Genomic DNA, 16,828 nt, shown 5'->3' with positions numbered 1-16,828 from the left:
GTGTAGTTTGATTACATTATTTCAGTATGAAACACTACAAACTCTTTTCTTTGCGCATTTCAAACAGTTTTTAATTATTTTTAAAAGTGTGTCTGTATGTCTGTATGTTCTCTTTTCTCAGGGGTACACTTAAAAAAGGCTACATTCAAAAAAATTGAAGCAATACATTAGGCTTGCAAGCATCACCAAGATCTACAGTTTTATTGTAAACTCTCATCCCCTCGCAACCCAAAAAATCTAACAAAGTCCAAATATTGTGGCAAAAACTGAGAAAAGCTGGTGCAAAATTAAGCATTGCAGCTGCAACAATCACAAACAAAGGCTACAAAGATCCTTAAACGAACGATCCTTAAATAAAAAACAGCTTAACTAATGTACTGAGCCTGACTCCCAAATAAGTGAAACTGAGTTCCCCAGTTTATAAGCCTCAAAGGGCCCAGATTATGGAAAACTTCTTCGTTTTATTGAAATATCGGGGTAGTATGTAAACACTGCGACACTCTTCAGTTCATATACTGGAAACTGAACTACATCAACAGCCTGTTTTGCATTCATCGCTTTTGGGATGTGACAAAACCGAAACATTTATCTTTGTCCACCTATTCAATCTACAGCAGTTTAAGGCTAAATTATTAACATCTACAGTGTGAATGTGATCTCCAGTGTACAGCATGTATTTACACAGTGTGTAATGTAAGTGTTAATAGTGTCGCTTTCCACAGTGGAAAAAGGAGTGCGCTAATTAGTGTGGGGTTTGTGAAAATTCACATTATTCAGCCTGTGTCTAGACAGATCAGGGTTAGGAAACCGTCAAGTCGCACAAAAACTATGTTTCACTTTGACTCTTCAGCCTAAAACATTACGTATGCTATTGTGACTAGTGAGGCTTGGTATTCACCATGACACTCATCTATGATTCATTCCAAAACGCCACAAAACACAACAGACTTTATTCAGATATAAAACTTTATAGCTGTGGACTGAGCTTTTCAAATTGGTCTTGTGTTCACATTTAGGAAATAACTTAATAATTTAAGCATTAACTCATTTAATGCCCAGGACCTGCTGGTGGGTCCAGGCTTTCATTTCCTTACTCTTATAACTCAAGAACAAGTTATAAGAATGTTATTTCCATATAATTACTATATAATAAGACTCAGGATGTAATAAGTCTGAGAATTGAAGGGATTTAATGTGAATAAGCTTGACAAGCTGAATATATGTCATCATGACCTTTTCCATTTAACACAGTGCCTTGATCTGTTTTGTCTTCCCTATTTATTTCTTTAGCATTAAGTATTTTAGTATCTTTAAAAGGTTATGCAGGTTTTTAATTAGGGCTGAAATGAATATTTGATGAAATTTGATCAGATAATTAAAACGGAAAAGCCATTCGATCAACTAGAACTTTTACCTGATTTTGTGTAAGCACATGCTTCTATGCATCGGTTTTTATCAGTTTGACAGGAAAAAAAGTTTTGTTTATGAAGGCAAATGCTAGCGAGACACCAGTAGAGCACTAGCATCACATCTAAAGAGAGCAAGATAATCCACCTACATGTCATGCAAACACAGTGATGTATGGATAGCCTTTCACAGCAGCAGTGATGTCTCAGCCGTATTCAGAGTCTGGCTGTATTAGAGCTCTAATTTGAGGCGATAATGTCGGTTTTAATCACCCAGTGCAGTTCAAATGTCTTTCCTGCAGCTCTGAATTACCAGCTAACATGCTCTCCACTGCATTTATTTCCGAGAATAAACTACAGCGAGCTGTCTGTCTGGAGCATAAGGAAACATACTCAGACTGGGCCTGGAGGAACACTAAATCAGCTGAGTTTTGCATGTGTTTGGGTATAACTTGGTTTTTGAGTGGCTCATATAGAATGTAATGGTCATGTATAATGTGTAAAACATGGTCACCCCGTCACTCGCTGACAAGAGCTGACCAAAAGGCTGTGTTCAGTCTTTTAGTACAATGTGGTTAAAAAGACGCTGTTTCCTCTGCATGTTTAAACAGTCTCAGCAATCTGCCTTAGATAAAGCCCTTACATGGAAAGAAACATTTTTGAAACTATACAGAACCATTTTTCCTAAGATACCTTGTATACGGCCCTAGGGAATTAGATTTTCACAGGATTATTTTAACAACCAGTAAGAGTAGACAAAGCCCTTACATGCATCATTAAAAAAGCGCTGACCAAAAGAAAAAAAAAGAGCCAAAAAATCTTCCTCTGCACATTAAACAATCTCAGCAATCTGGGCCAGGTTGCCAGATTGGGCAGGATACCCCAGAACAGCACTTTAAGCCACTTCTTATGACAATATTTGTTTATAAGTGATGTTTTCCATTACCTTCTAGCATTTTAAGTTTCATGAATAAGCAAATACATAAATGAAAATAATAACAGTCATATTAACAATAAATAATGATATGTTTAAAAAGTCACTTTTCATTTACTTATAAAAGTGAAACACATGTCTGGAGCTGTCATTATTCTTAAAGTATTCAAATATTCGACAGAACATTCGAAAATGAAAATTTTCAATAGCTGCAGTCGCGTCTGTTACTGTTCATTTTTAAAACATCTGACTACTCAGTTATTCATCAAAATAATACATAGATTAAATCAATGACTTCCAAATATAATCAATGGTGTCTTAGATAAGGCCCTTTAATAAGTCAAAGAACCTTTTTTGATACTATACAGAACCATTTTTCCTAAGATACCTTGTATACAGCCTTAGGGAATTATCTTTTCACAGGATTATTTAAACAATGAGTGAGAGCTATATGACTGCTGAGCTTTAAGCCATTATACAGAAAAAGAAGCTCTGTGCTAATGTTACATCGCGAGCATACTTAATTAGACAGCACTCCAGATCTTGCTGCAGGGTAATCTGGTTTCAGCACTGGTTTCAGACTTGTACTAAAATAATTCTTGAGAGAGAGAGAGAACACCCCGGAGGGTGCCCTTACAGAAGCACTTCTTATTGCTCGACAGAGCAGAGGGGCGCCCTACAGCAGGGGTCACAAATCTCAACCTCAAAGGGCCACTCGTTCCAACCAAGCAGGAGCACACCTCATAGAACTAATCAACTGTCTGAAGACTGAAAACTACTGATTAAACAAGTGGAATCAGGTGTGATTCTGCTCGATTGGAATGAGAACTAGCAGCTGTGCGGCCCTTTCTGGATTAGATTAGTGACCCCTGCCCTGCAGATTCAGGTTCAGATCTCAGCTGTGCGATTTGCTGTCCATTATGAAGGCTCCTACACCTGGTCACTCTCTCACTGAGAGGGAGGACAGCACACAAGCCAGACAGGCATTTGCATGGTTACATGGTAGAGGTAAGCACTTACTGCTCCCACGGGGAATCTGCAAATGTGAATACATTGGTATAACAACCTGAAAGCGACTGGTTTTATTTTCAGTGATGCTCTATTAAAACATTTCTGATTCAATTATTGAACAGTCAATACTAAACTCAAATGCAGCAAAGCCCAAAAGGAAAATAGTAGCAAGATGTATTTGGGATGGGTGTTTATTTTCCTATTCAAATATACAGACTGTTTAAAAGAGTGTTAAAACATCTAAATAAATAAACAGCATATGGTCTGTTTGCTTTGGTGCTCCTCAATACTCCTGTCTACAGCAGGGCTGACCAATTTGGCCCACCAGAAAGTTGTCCAGAAACTTGCTCAGCCAATGAGAGAGCATGCATTTGTATACCTTCTCATTTTTAGCTTTTTAAATACTTATTTTTGAAATACGCTTATAGTGTAATGTTATACAATAGGATGTAAAACATGCTGTTTGTTTGTTCAGGTATGTCTATGAGCCCTGATATCATACCGTTGTCACTGACTGCAATGTAGATATCAACGCTGTTGGAACAAAACCTTTCACTTTGTCTTAAAATACCAGGCTGCCATTTATTTTGTGCCAAAATTTCATGACAAATAGATCTTGTGTTCTGAAAAGGCTTAGACTAAATGCATTTACATTAACTTACATTGAAAGTTAACAGTGTTTTTTGAAAGTTACTTTTTTGGAAATAGAAGATTTTGTTTCCAACAGCAATAACATGTAGCTGACCGTCACGAACTATTATAACATATCAGGTGGTGGTACACGGACGAGAGAAGATTTAGAGACTAAATATCCATAATTGTGCAAAAGTCTCAGCCATGAAAACTGTTTAAAACTAGTCATTTTGGCAGTAAGTGTGTTTAGCCTGGGTAAGAACACTGTATAACATTAGAATAGATACAAATAAACACAAATAAAGTAAAACTTAAGACTTTTTTGTTGCTTTTAAAAAAATATTCTTAATATCTTGGTTAAAAGAACACTGTGCATGGATTTGTTCAACTCCTTCAGCAGCACACCTGATTAAATTTAATGAAGGATTGATTAGACAAACTAGGTATTGGACACTAACTGTAAATAGTGGGCTTTCTCTGCTTACAGCTAGAGTTTAGGAGGGGGCTTTGATTAAGCTAGCGCACACACACAAAAATTAAGCCACACATAATTAAGCTAGCACACAGACTGAGGTAGCACATTCATACACATAAAATCACAATATTTTGTTTATTTGTATGTACTCTGTTTGTGTTTCTGAACAAAAAAAAAAACACTTAATGCCAAGATAATCAGCTTTAAAGATCATTTTCTCAGATGCATAAAAGGTGTGCACAGTATTTTATGTATTGCTTTCTCTGTTTAAGCTGGACACAGTCTGATAAACTACTGCAAAATTGAACTATTTGTATATGTTTGCTCCCATTCAATAATCAAGATCAGTAAATATATTTGATAATTAAAAAAAAACACCTTTGCCTCTTATTCATCTATTCAAGTGTATAGTAGAAATACTCGTTAGAAAGAGAGGCAGGAAAAAAGCTGATTCCCAGAGCCACACACAGAGTCAGTGCAGGGCTGAAGGACGTGTCTGGCTACAGTAAGAGCGGTGTTGCCTTACAGGATCAATCTGCCTGGCCTAGAGGCTAATGAATAGAGGGGCTCCACTATGGAGATGACAGACAACAAGCCCTTGGGTATTACACAGGAGCTTAATCACAAGCTTTGATGCTTAGATATTCAACAATCCCCATTTTTATATGGGCTCTGCTTTTTCCCTTACTGTAAAATAAACTCACACACAGCCAGAGACTTTACAAGGTGCGATAATTTGGAACAGTCCAGCTGGAAGGAGGGGAAAGAAATGCAGGATCTCAGTAATGCGTTATTGTTTGCAGTCACCAACAGCTCACAAATTTTAAGTATATGAACTAAAAGTCCCAAAACCATAATAAACATAAGCTGAATTTCAGAGCAACTCTGCTATAACAACAGAAAATGGCACGTTTTTATATATATGTAAAGCACGCTGGATGTAGCTTTCATTTACATAAGCACATGTGGTAGTCTAAAGTCTCTCCAGCTGGTGCTACTATCATGCAAGTCATTTTTAAATATGTAAGGAGAAGAAACAGCCTCAAATGCACACATATACAATGTCAATTTTCAAAAAGTACAGTGAAACCATGTTAAAATTATTACAAATCATAATGTATATTATAGAAATCAAAAATGGAGGGATGTTTTATAATCATACCCTAGCACACTAAATCATTAATCAAATCGTGAGGTGCCTTGAGTCTCACATTGATAATTAGCATTATGGCACATTTGTTGTTTCAAATCTGCCTTGATTCGATAATCTATAACAACTAGTCCAGCTCAGTAGAGAAGCATTTTAAACTGAAACCACGACTTTATGTAGCAAATCTAAACAAAATGTGCTATGATTTCTCATTATGTTGGATGTATTGTTTGCCAGTGTTCTGTAAATCTTGGCACAGTTACTATGAAAGAATGCACTTGTGGGCAGGGCATCGATAGGCCAACTGTGGGAACTGCACTTTTCAACTGAGTTAAAAAACAAAGGTACTTCCTCATCTATAATGCAAAAACATACTGTTTCTCTAAGGTCGCCACGGCTGAGCTCAAAAGCCTGACCACACCACGGACGTCTGACTGGGTGTCCACCTGCCTTCATTTCACTCTACACACTGACCTGGGTTACTCGGTTGGTAATTCTATACAGTGCATGTCCAATGTCCTGTAAACACAGGAGCTTCTTTCAACAAAGGAGTGTCACCATATACGGCCAGGATCAGATGCTGAAGGAACACGCGTGCATACAGAGAAAGACATCCTGACATACTTTCAACAAAAGAGACAGGAGATCAATAAACCTTCTTAAAGAGACATTCTGGAAAAAATAAAAAATAGAGCATCACTGCATCAGTTGGAAACAGGCCTACTCACATTCTACAGCAGTGCTGCAGTAAATTCAAGAGTAAGATTTTCCAGTTAAAGTGTTTCCAGGAAAACACCCTTCTGATGATGCGTCTTGAAGGTGGGAGGAACGTGAAAAACTGTAACTACTTAGGGGTGGATTTTTGGGGGGCAAGCTGTTTGAATGTTTTTTCTATCTGGTAACTGCAGAAGGTTGCAGCCATATAACTATAGTAACTGTTTTTAAAACTACGTTATGACCGAGAGAATGGATTTCTTAAAAATGATAAAAATGACTTGTCAGATAAGGAGGACAATAAACTAGAAGTTAAAGTTAGCAAGATAACAACATGGCTACATGCATACCTTCAGTTTGGCTTCTTTTCTCTGAGGGTAAAACTCTCAGTCGGCACGGATTTTGTGCTGAATAAAGACAGAATCATTCTTTTCTTCAAAATTTTGTTCAGTGTTTGAGTTACATTAAGGCTATCTGGGTTGTATTTATTAGCCTTTAGTCAGACTGGATGACACCACGGGGGTTCTCTGTTGTACTAAGTATTTGTGTAATGCATTCTGGGTATTGTAGTGAGAGAACATTGATGAATGAAAACAAGAAACAATATAAAATTTTGAATTCTATCAAGACAATGAGGCTCAGCGATACAATGCTGCACTATAGAACATGGCATAATGTGACAAATAACATAAGACTCACTAGATTTAGATTTAGGCCCCTTTAAGAGGTCATTTCAGCTGTGATTTCAGCTGTGACCAGCTCTACCTATTGATACTCTGTGGCAATAAAATAGAATATACTCTACCTTCCAGGGTCACTTAAGCATTTATTTCCAATCACAATTATTAAAACCAGTGAAAGTAACTAACACACTCACAATCTTGCCACTCAAAACCCAAGCTAACTGTGCCGCTACTTAGTGGAGAGTATTTGAGGGACAAATATAAGTGATCACAGCCAAAGAGAGAGTAAGATTTTCACAGTGTCCTGTTAGTATTCATGGATTTGTTTGTGGTTTGAACCAGATTTAACTCTAACCACATCCACTGTGAAATTCCCTCAGGCCCAGAAGTGTCTTTGCATGCCAAGTGAAATTAAAACTACTTAGGACTGAGAGCCTTTGCTATTGTCAGACCCGTAGTTTAGTGTAAAAGCACAGACCTATGCTAAAATATAATAAGCTGAAAAACAACGACTGCCCTTGTCTCTATGGGATAAAGTATGCTGACTACAGAAGAGGAGTAAGACAGTTAAAGCGTGATCAAATGCCGACACTGACAACATAAAAAATGAGTCCTGCTCAGTGGAGCAAAGCATAGTAAGTGAAAATGTTTGACAGACTAAGCACAATAAAAACCCTTCCTCTCCACCACAGTCTGAACAGCTGTTGCAAAGTTAGGGTGAAAGTTAAAGTTAGGGTGAGTAAAAGAGAAGTGCTGAATGTACTTATAAAGGCAATTTGAGGTCTTGTCTTGATTTTGGACATGAATGTTTCTTCAGGGCAATATTCATTTGGCTGTATAATATAGGAAGGAGTTACTGTCTTAAAAAATAAAGGTGCCAAAAGGGTTATATGAGGTGACCCCATAGAAAAAAACTTCTTCCTTTCCCAAAAGAATCAGTGAATTGATTTTTTAATAAACGCCGCAAATGTTTGTAAATGAAATCATCTTAAATCTAGTCAATATATATGTAATATTTCTCATTTTGAGACTGTTGTAATAATATTATTGTAATAATATTATGAGATTACTCTAGATATTTCTACTTGTTTTTAAAGGTATATCTCATGGAAAACCAAATTACCCTCACTTTGTTTTAAATAAAGGAATTTGAAGTAGTATGTTAACAATGTTAAAGTTTCAAAACATACCATTCACCACCCAGTATATGCGGAAATTACGCTGCAAAAGCAGCCTGTTTTGAATTGACTGTTTCTGTCATGTCACGAGAACCAACTCATTTACATACATTCACAATTCAGCCTACAGCAGTTTAGCTCCACTCATTCATATTGAAGTTATAAGGAGTGTTTCAGCTCTGAGTGCTTTTTCAATGAGGCGCATCAGAGGACAACCAATCAGAATAGAGCTCATTTATCTTTTAGCAGTCGTAAAGGCACAGTAACCAAAACTGCCTGCTTAATTCTAAGGAATAAAGAGACGTTTAAAACAGTCATGTAAAAATGAATTCATGAATAACCAAACACACAAACCACACATCCTGGACCTTAGGAAACAATAATAAAAATATAGGATACAACACCTTTAAAATGCCATATCTGGGCCCAGTTAAAGGAAAAAATTAATTATTACCATTTTTGGTACATTAAGACACACAGATGTTATAAGTGGAGCACATGAAAAATGAAGAATATTAGGTAATTTTATATAAAGAAACTATCTTATTCTATTTGCAGATAAATGTGCTTGTCTATTTGCAGATACGTTTGCTAATCTTTCAATTAAATTAGACAATTTAGTAAAAAAATACTTGAAACTAGTAAAAATGTCTAGAAATACATTAAATAACCTTATAATGATCTTACTCATAACGATCAATCTCAAAATGAAAAATATTAAATATAGGTTTTCCAAGAACTACATTCAAGCCAGGAAGCATACAGGAACCTTTACTATCAAGATTATAGATGACAAGTTAGAGTTACGCTACTCCATGAACAAAGTGTTAATAATGTAGACGAGACAACAGGAGAGGACAGTAATTTTTCACTTCCTGTTTTCTCTTTCTCTTTCTGACTGTGCGGCAGTGCAGGGTGTGAGACAGTCAGAGCAGGCCTGCCTTTAGGCGACAAAGAAGAAAAAAATGCCTACTAATCATTTACCACACACACACTGATGGGGATCTGAGAGGGAAAAATGAGACGCTTGCTATTCCAGGGCGCATTGCCATTGTCGCATTTTTAAGAAGCCTCCCTGGTGGGCTGAAGAAACCATTTAGCTGAAATAACATCTAGCAGATGAGAGGACACACGGCTCTCGGGAGGGGCAACATCACGTTGGATTGCAGATCAGCTTTTCTTTTTGGAAGAAATTCAGTTCTGCGTCTTTTGCATGTCCCAGAGAGGAGTTAATCCTGAGAGGACGAGAGTGACAGACTGGATTTGAAAGTCTGGAAGAAGAAACATGGTGCTGTCTTTCACTCTCTAATCTACCACATCAGGGTTTGTTAGCCGCAGTTAAAAAGGGTGTTGTAAAGGGTGGGTGATCAAAATATAACGTCACTATGCTTTTGTTCATGGTACATAATACGTATCACAATATTTTATTTGTCTGAGGATTGCGAATGAGTAGAATTGGACCAAACGCACCAGTACTAATATTACATTTAAAAAGGCTATAAAAAAACTACAGGTACAATTATTTTATTCAATGTTTGCGAGAATACAGCATAGTGGGCTAACAGCTGTTACTATGCAGGTTATGCAGATACACTGGTAGTTGGTGTTTACAAACTCCACAACTTTTTTAATGATATCATAGTCATCAGAAATGCATCAATCATATCGGTATTGGAAGATAATTGCTTAAAAATATATATATCGTATCAGACAGATGTTCAGATTTGGCCGATATATCAAATATATATCATGGAAAACTAAATTTCTCTTTCTTTTTTTAAATAAAGGAGTTTATTTGGAATAATATGTCAAAGTTTCAAAATGTGCCATTCACTACCCAGTCTGTACATAAAAAAAACACGCTGCAAAAACTACCTGTTTTGAAGTCATTGTTTCTGTGATGTCATAAGAACCAACTCATTTACATACATTCAGCTATTCAGCCTACAGCAGTTTAGCTCCACCCGTAAGTTGTAAGGAGTAATTCAGCCTGTTTAATGCTAAATCATAGATAGAAGTTGAAAAATGTTCATGTTAAATTAATTATGACAACACAGATGTTATAAGTGGACCTCAAGGGAAAAATCTAGGATACGGGCCCTTTAAAACCAAATATTTGATAACTTCTCAAATGTTTAGGTGATGCAGGATTACCGCACTAAAATGTCTCTATTTTCTTCATTTTACTGCATTTGTAACTCTACATAAATAAATGTTAGATTTGTTTGTAATGCTGATCCAGGAAGATCTAGTCTCCACCTTTTATTAACGTTTATGCATCTGCATTGGCAGCCATGTACATGAAAGGTATCAGATATCATCATCGGCCCACAGTTCCCATTAGCATCCCTAGTAGCTGCTCTGTGTTCTGAAAGTACAAATGATGCCCTCGGAAAAGCGCACCGTGACGTACTTTATCACTATAACGATAACGTACTGTCATTGCCCATCCCAGACAAAGGTTAGAGAATAAGTGTCATGAGGGTTTGTGCTTATTAATGAAGGCAGTGCAGAGTGAATACAGAGCAGGTAATTCAGTTCAGGTCTCTGTGTTGACTTGTTGATGTACAGCGTCTGCCTGAGGCAATGACAGTCATATTAGAGAGACGTGTTGGGAGTCGTGAAGGTGAGAAGGGCTGAAAGTCAATCTGTGCACCAGCGAAACTGCACACGGATGGGCAGAAGGGCTGCAGGAAAAAGAATAACCACAACAGTCGCATGCTGCTGGCACTCCCTTTAAAGGGTGACATCATCAGCCACATAGCCACCTCTAATGCGCCACAACACGCCAAAGGTTAGAGTTAATCTCAAGCGCCAGATTTAATCTCAGGGCCCATGTTTGAAACTGCTGCTGGTTTTACAGAAGGTTCTCCACTGGAATGTCATTTACGTATCATCGCTGTCTTACCAAATCTTCATATCTCTGAAACGGTAAAGTCATGGGAGAGTGGAGAAATATTCCTGACTTACTGTAAGTTAAAGGGCCAATATCTTACAGTTTTCTTACATTTTATTTTTCACCTGGGGTCAACTTATGATATCTGGGGGGGGTTGTGTACCAAATGATCAGTTTCACATGACAGTTTTCTTACCTCTCTTTATTCGTTAGGATTAAACTGTTTTTGTTACTGTACATTTAAGATTGATACGTAAATAAGCTCTGTTCTGATTGGCTGCCCAGTATTGTGCATAGAGCTGGGCGATATGGCCAAAAACGTTATCATGATAAACAAAATTCATATCGTTCGATATCGATACATATCGCGATAAATGTCAAATCATGATTTCTTTCACGTTTGAAGGCTGATTTTGCTCCTGGGTGGTTAATTGTGGTTTTAAACTATCACTTATGGTCCGATCATGACAAACACTCTGCAAACAGTGGAATATTTCACTAATCTGTCATGGAAGAGTGGGAGAAAGTTTCTGAGCTGTTTTTATCAGCTGGAAAAGCACAGCTGCAATTTTTGTAATAGTCATGATTTAAGAAAGAAAACAGATTATTTTTAGCGCTCGGCTACCCCGTTACAAATGCTAAACAAGTGGCCAACAACAGTGCTAAACTCTTTAGTTTCTCAACGACGTCAACTCGGTTCGGGAGGTCACTGCTGTCACTCCTACCACATCCATGTCAGAGCAGATCACAGTATTCAGACACCAGCTAGCGACGACTGGGTTTCTCTATACTATCGTAGTAGTTTAAGGGGTGAACCGCAGTATATCTGACGTTCGCTGTGTAAAAGCATTATCTGCAGTGTGAATCTCTCACACCAATCACAGAGTCCTCCTTTTAGGCATGTTTAAACTGAAAGCGGTGATTTTGTGTCTTGTTTGATCTACCGTATCATCAATTCACTGTGTTGTGCCGGAGCGCTGCTTCAAGTTAGCCAGCAGCTAAAAACAGCTAGCCCGGAAAGATAGCGCTCTCCCGCTCTCCAATGCCACACAGCTTCCTCAGTTTACTTTCAAACATGAACCCACTTCTTTCTTTCACTCTCGTTGCTCGAGAATGCACCAATACTAAAATATGACGGTTTGGCGCTGTAACACGGCGCTGTAGACGTGATTTAACACCGCTAAAGTTGTTAGGAGGCACGGAAAGAGGTGAGTTCGCTGTAGGACAGTACAGTTACGCCACTGACCTCGTCACTCACACTTGGTCACAGGAGAACAGATCGCCGGTCGCTCCACTCAAACAGGGACTGTATAACTCCGCGTTTCAGCCATTGCTAAAGTATATTTGGCGACCCTTTTTTTTACTCGTGGCCCCCTCCCTCTCTAATCAAGTCAAAAAATTCGGAAGTGCGCCCTCTCCTGGTGACAGCAGAGTAGTGTCGCTTTCCTTGCAGTGGAAAACGCCACCAAGGCTTTCGCTGAACGTGGAAGTGTGAGAATGGTGTATTATATCGAACATTTATCGAACCTGTCTTATCGCTCTATCGAGGAAAAGTTATATATCGTGATAATTATCGTTATTGTTTTATCGCCCAGCCCTAATTGTGCAATATTCAAAAAGCAGTCGGGCTGAAATACTATTTATTACTTCAATGTGAATGGTCAGGCTAAACTGCTGTAGATTGAAAAGGCAGATATATGTAAATGTACTGGTTTTGGTGATGTCACAAAATTGATAAATTCACATTTTGAAAAAATTTTTACAGCTAATTTTTTTCATATATGGACTGGGGAGTGAACATTTTGAAACTGTAGTAATGCTAATATATGACACCAAACCCATACACACACACACACACATATATATTGCTACTGTCGGAACAAAACCTATCTCCAAAATGGTAACTTAACAGGGGAAGGAAAAAACATACTTTACTTTTAAAGCCAGTGGAACAAGACTTTATTTCCAAGTCATTCTAGGCTGTTTCTTTTGGTCCATTCATGATATTTACAGACAATGTAAAGGGCAACAGGCAATTTCAAATTATACCAAAACTGAAAAATGGAGAGGATTTGTTCCGACAGCAGCAATATATACACATATATATATATATATACATATATATATATGTGTGTGTGTGTGTGTGTGTGTGTGTGTATGTGTGTAAATTCATATAAATTTACAAATCTGGGACCTTTAACATAATAAGCATTTATTCAGAGTAATTTTAGATCATTTCCATTGGTCCAGTGGGTAAAAATGAAATGAAAAACGAAACGTATTGAGATATGACAACATAATGTCTCCTCTAAACACAAGCTGAACTCTCCCCCAGCGGACAGGAACAACAAAAGAGGGAAGAAACATGCCTGAATGATCTCAGGGTGGTACCATTTCACAGGCAAGATGATTCACAAAGCTATCATCTGGGGCAAAGGGGTGCGGTAGATAAGGTGTGCATTTATGCATTACATACACCATAAAAATAATCAGATTATACCCAATGAGTTGCACACATGTATGAGAGCACTCAGGTAGTTTTATTTGGATCCATTCTCTAGTTCACCTGGATCAATAGCCTACACTGTGACTTCCCGCTTTCTCTAAACTTCTCATGTAATTTGGTCCATTTAGACACAACACAATGCATTCTCTGTGGCCTGAAAGGCTCCACTACCTTTGCTAACCTACTTCCTTATCTCAGTGTCTGCTCGGTGAAATGTGTTAGGTTGAGATAGCCTGTTTCAGCCCTCACATCCAGGTGTACTCTCTTTAAAAAAGAAGTGCCGAAAAGGGGTTCTTTGAAGACTCGCTTTCAACAGGTCCAATGGTTTAGAGGTAAAAGGTAAAAGAACCACCAAATAATGTAAAGGTTCTATACCAACTATTTTTTTTTCCTATAGAGCCATATAACCAAGTCAAGAACCATTTAGAACCTTTATTTTGAAGACTGTATTCTCATTTTGTTCTCTGTAGTCTGTACAGACACAGAGTATGGTGATATTTATTGTTATTGTGATAAATTACACCACACTTTTCAGAGCATCTTGTGGAAATCGTCTTAAAGAACACTGACAAAACTGCATGTTTCATTACAAAGAGAGCATAATTAGTTCTGTTAGTTGCATTTAGTGCAGTGCAGTATGTGAAATGAATGTTAAATAAAACTTATTGCCCTCATAGTTTTTTGGTGATATTTTTAAAATGTGGCACTTTTTTGTCAGTTCCAACATATCAAACCTCAGAAAAATGTACCGTGAAAAAAGTATTCTGATCATACCGTGTGTCATGAGAAATATCGCAATGTTATGTTTTTGCCATATCGTCTAGTAGGTTGTTTTTTGCTTTGGTTTTTTTACTTGTTACTTGTGAATGATGGCACTACATGGGCAATTTCAGACAATATACCATATTTTTCTGCACAAAATTCAATTCAGCATATTTAGACAGAAAGTGTAATTAGAAGGATTAACTACTTCATGCCTTGGACAGAACAATTTAGGGAAAATGTCTAATTGTGATTTTTCTGACCAATATTGTGACTGCGGTTTACATTGTGCTTATTTTCTATCATAATAGAAGCATTTTTTGGCAAAGAAGATCAACATCAGGGCTGAATAACTCGGGTAAAATACTGTCACTGTTTAAAAAAAACATCTCTTCTTCCTTATCTCATTGTCTGCTTAGTGAAACGTGTTAGGTTGAGATAGCTGTTTCAGCCCCTCTCATCTGGGTGTCCACTCTTTAAAAGAGAAGTGCCAAACAGGGTTTATTTTCAGCATGTTCAATGGTCTGAAGAAACTTTTTAAAGTAAAAAAAAAAAAATCCAAACTTTTTTCTTTGCAGCTTGTAGGGGTGGACAATATGACAATATTCATTGCATTGTGATAAATTACATCGTTTCATTACGAACAGAGCATTAATAGTCCTGTTTAACTGAAATGAGTGCAGTGCAGTATGTACTAAAAAACAAGGGTTATATCTCAAAAACAGTTACTTTGAAGGAAAAAGCATGAATATTCCTGACTGATAAGGCAAGTTAATGTAAAGAGGTTTCATTTCAAGTCAATTTGGACCATTTCTACTGGTCCATTCGTCAAGAAACTCTCGCACAGTGTGAAGGGCAGCTGCTGTGCTCAGACGACGTAGAAAAATCAAAGTTAGAAAAAAAACAAAACTTTTTGTGTTTGTTTTTTTGAAATTGTGATTTGTCTGAGCAATATTAAATTGCTATTAAACTCCAGGCTTTTTTGTGCCTTACAAAGCCCAGCACATCCATTTTTCCGGGTTTTCGGCCTGAATACCGAATGTAGTGTGTCAGACTGCGGGTTCACAAGCTTTATGTTATTAGGCTAATATTTTCCTACTTAACAGCTGTTAAGGCAATAACAGTGTAGAATGTAAATAATCATTTAGCCCTAACTAGCATATCCACTTTTTCTGGCTTTTGACTTGAACACTCAAGGATTAGTTTTACTTGTGATGTCAAAGCACATGGCTTCTGATTGGTCCAACTACACAGGAAGGCAGTTTGTAATGTAGGCATATGAATAAAAGTGCAGCTCTTGAATTTTTTCAAATCGCGATTTTGATACAAAACCAATTTGTCATTCGGACCTGCTTCATGGAGCCACGCTTTTGAGAGAGTTTATGCAAACCAGCTGATAAAAAAACACCACAGCAACCCCCCAACAGAGTGCCAGTTCCAGATGCCCCACCTGTTGAAACGTCCCGACATGTTTTTATGCATCAGTGCATCAGAATCATGTGAAACCAAGTAGAAGGCGTGACAGTAAACGCACAGAATGGGGTGGAGGGCTTTAACATGCACCAAAACGACTGACAGGGTCCAGCTGTAGTACAGTCTTCAATACACTGTCCATTGTCCCTCAGAGCTGAGTGTGTCTGTCATGGTAGAGATCTACAGTACATAAATGAACGGGGCAGCACAACCGCTCACACTACTTCACTACCTCAGCATTTTCACTCGCAGTAATGATACAACGGATGAGGGAAGGGACCAGACACACACACACACACACACACACACACACACACACACACACACACACACACAGCTCGGATAAGCGTTATTAACGAGGCTTAACTTGGCGTCTTGTTCGAATTTCTCCGTTCTACCTTAAATGGTGCAGCAGTTACATTCTGGCGCCTGCACCATTTAAGGTGGAACGGGGAAATTCGGCAGAGAAGCCAACCTCAGCCTCGCGCGTTATTAGAGAGTGAAGCTCCAGCTGTTCGGCGCGTGCCGCTCGTGTCTCACCCTTGAACTGTAGCGCGCTCGCGGTGGTCACTCTCACGCTTCCTGAGATGGACTCTCCGGGGCTGTACACCACTTTGTTGTTGGTGAAGGCGATGCTGAACTCCTGCAGTTTTCCCATCGCTCCGGGATCGGGAGCGGTAGCGCGAGCTGCGCTCACAAGCACTCAGCGGCGCGGGCACGGCGCACTGACGTCATCGGCTCAGCGTCCAATCAGGGAGGCGCTTCACTATCACAGCTAGGAACATGGTTTAGGGGGTGGGGGGATAGCAGAGGGGTGTTTATTTGTTTGTTTGTTTCTTTCTTTTGTTTGTTCTTAAGTTATACGACATAGGTGCTCGGGATATTCATATTGGGATAAAGAGCCTTAAAAATAATTACTTTTCACTGTTAGAACCTTTAACAACTCGTTATTTTATATTTATAAATTATACTAAATATTTTGTTTCCCATAATCAGTCACGTAAGAC

At 38.2% G+C, this 16,828-nt stretch overlaps 1 protein-coding gene across 1 annotated transcript in view; it reads right to left on the bottom strand.

The window, feature by feature from the left end:
* The window catches only part of arrdc1b (arrestin domain containing 1b), a 70,409-nt gene extending 53,880 nt beyond the window's left edge, over window positions 1-16,529 (bottom strand). Inside the window, exon 1 of the mRNA XM_036587595.1 lies at window positions 16,362-16,529. Within this exon, the coding sequence (XP_036443488.1) occupies window positions 16,362-16,479 (118 nt within the window). The 5' untranslated portion in view covers window positions 16,480-16,529. The remainder of the gene's footprint in view (window positions 1-16,361) is intronic.
* Window positions 16,530-16,828: the final 299 nt, after the last annotated feature.

The sequence above is a fragment of the Colossoma macropomum genome, unplaced genomic scaffold (genome assembly GCF_904425465.1).
Source record: "Colossoma macropomum unplaced genomic scaffold, Colossoma_macropomum, whole genome shotgun sequence".
In the NCBI taxonomy this organism is placed as follows: Eukaryota; Metazoa; Chordata; class Actinopteri; order Characiformes; family Serrasalmidae; genus Colossoma; species Colossoma macropomum.
This window is presented reverse-complemented; position numbering and strand designations above follow the sequence as displayed.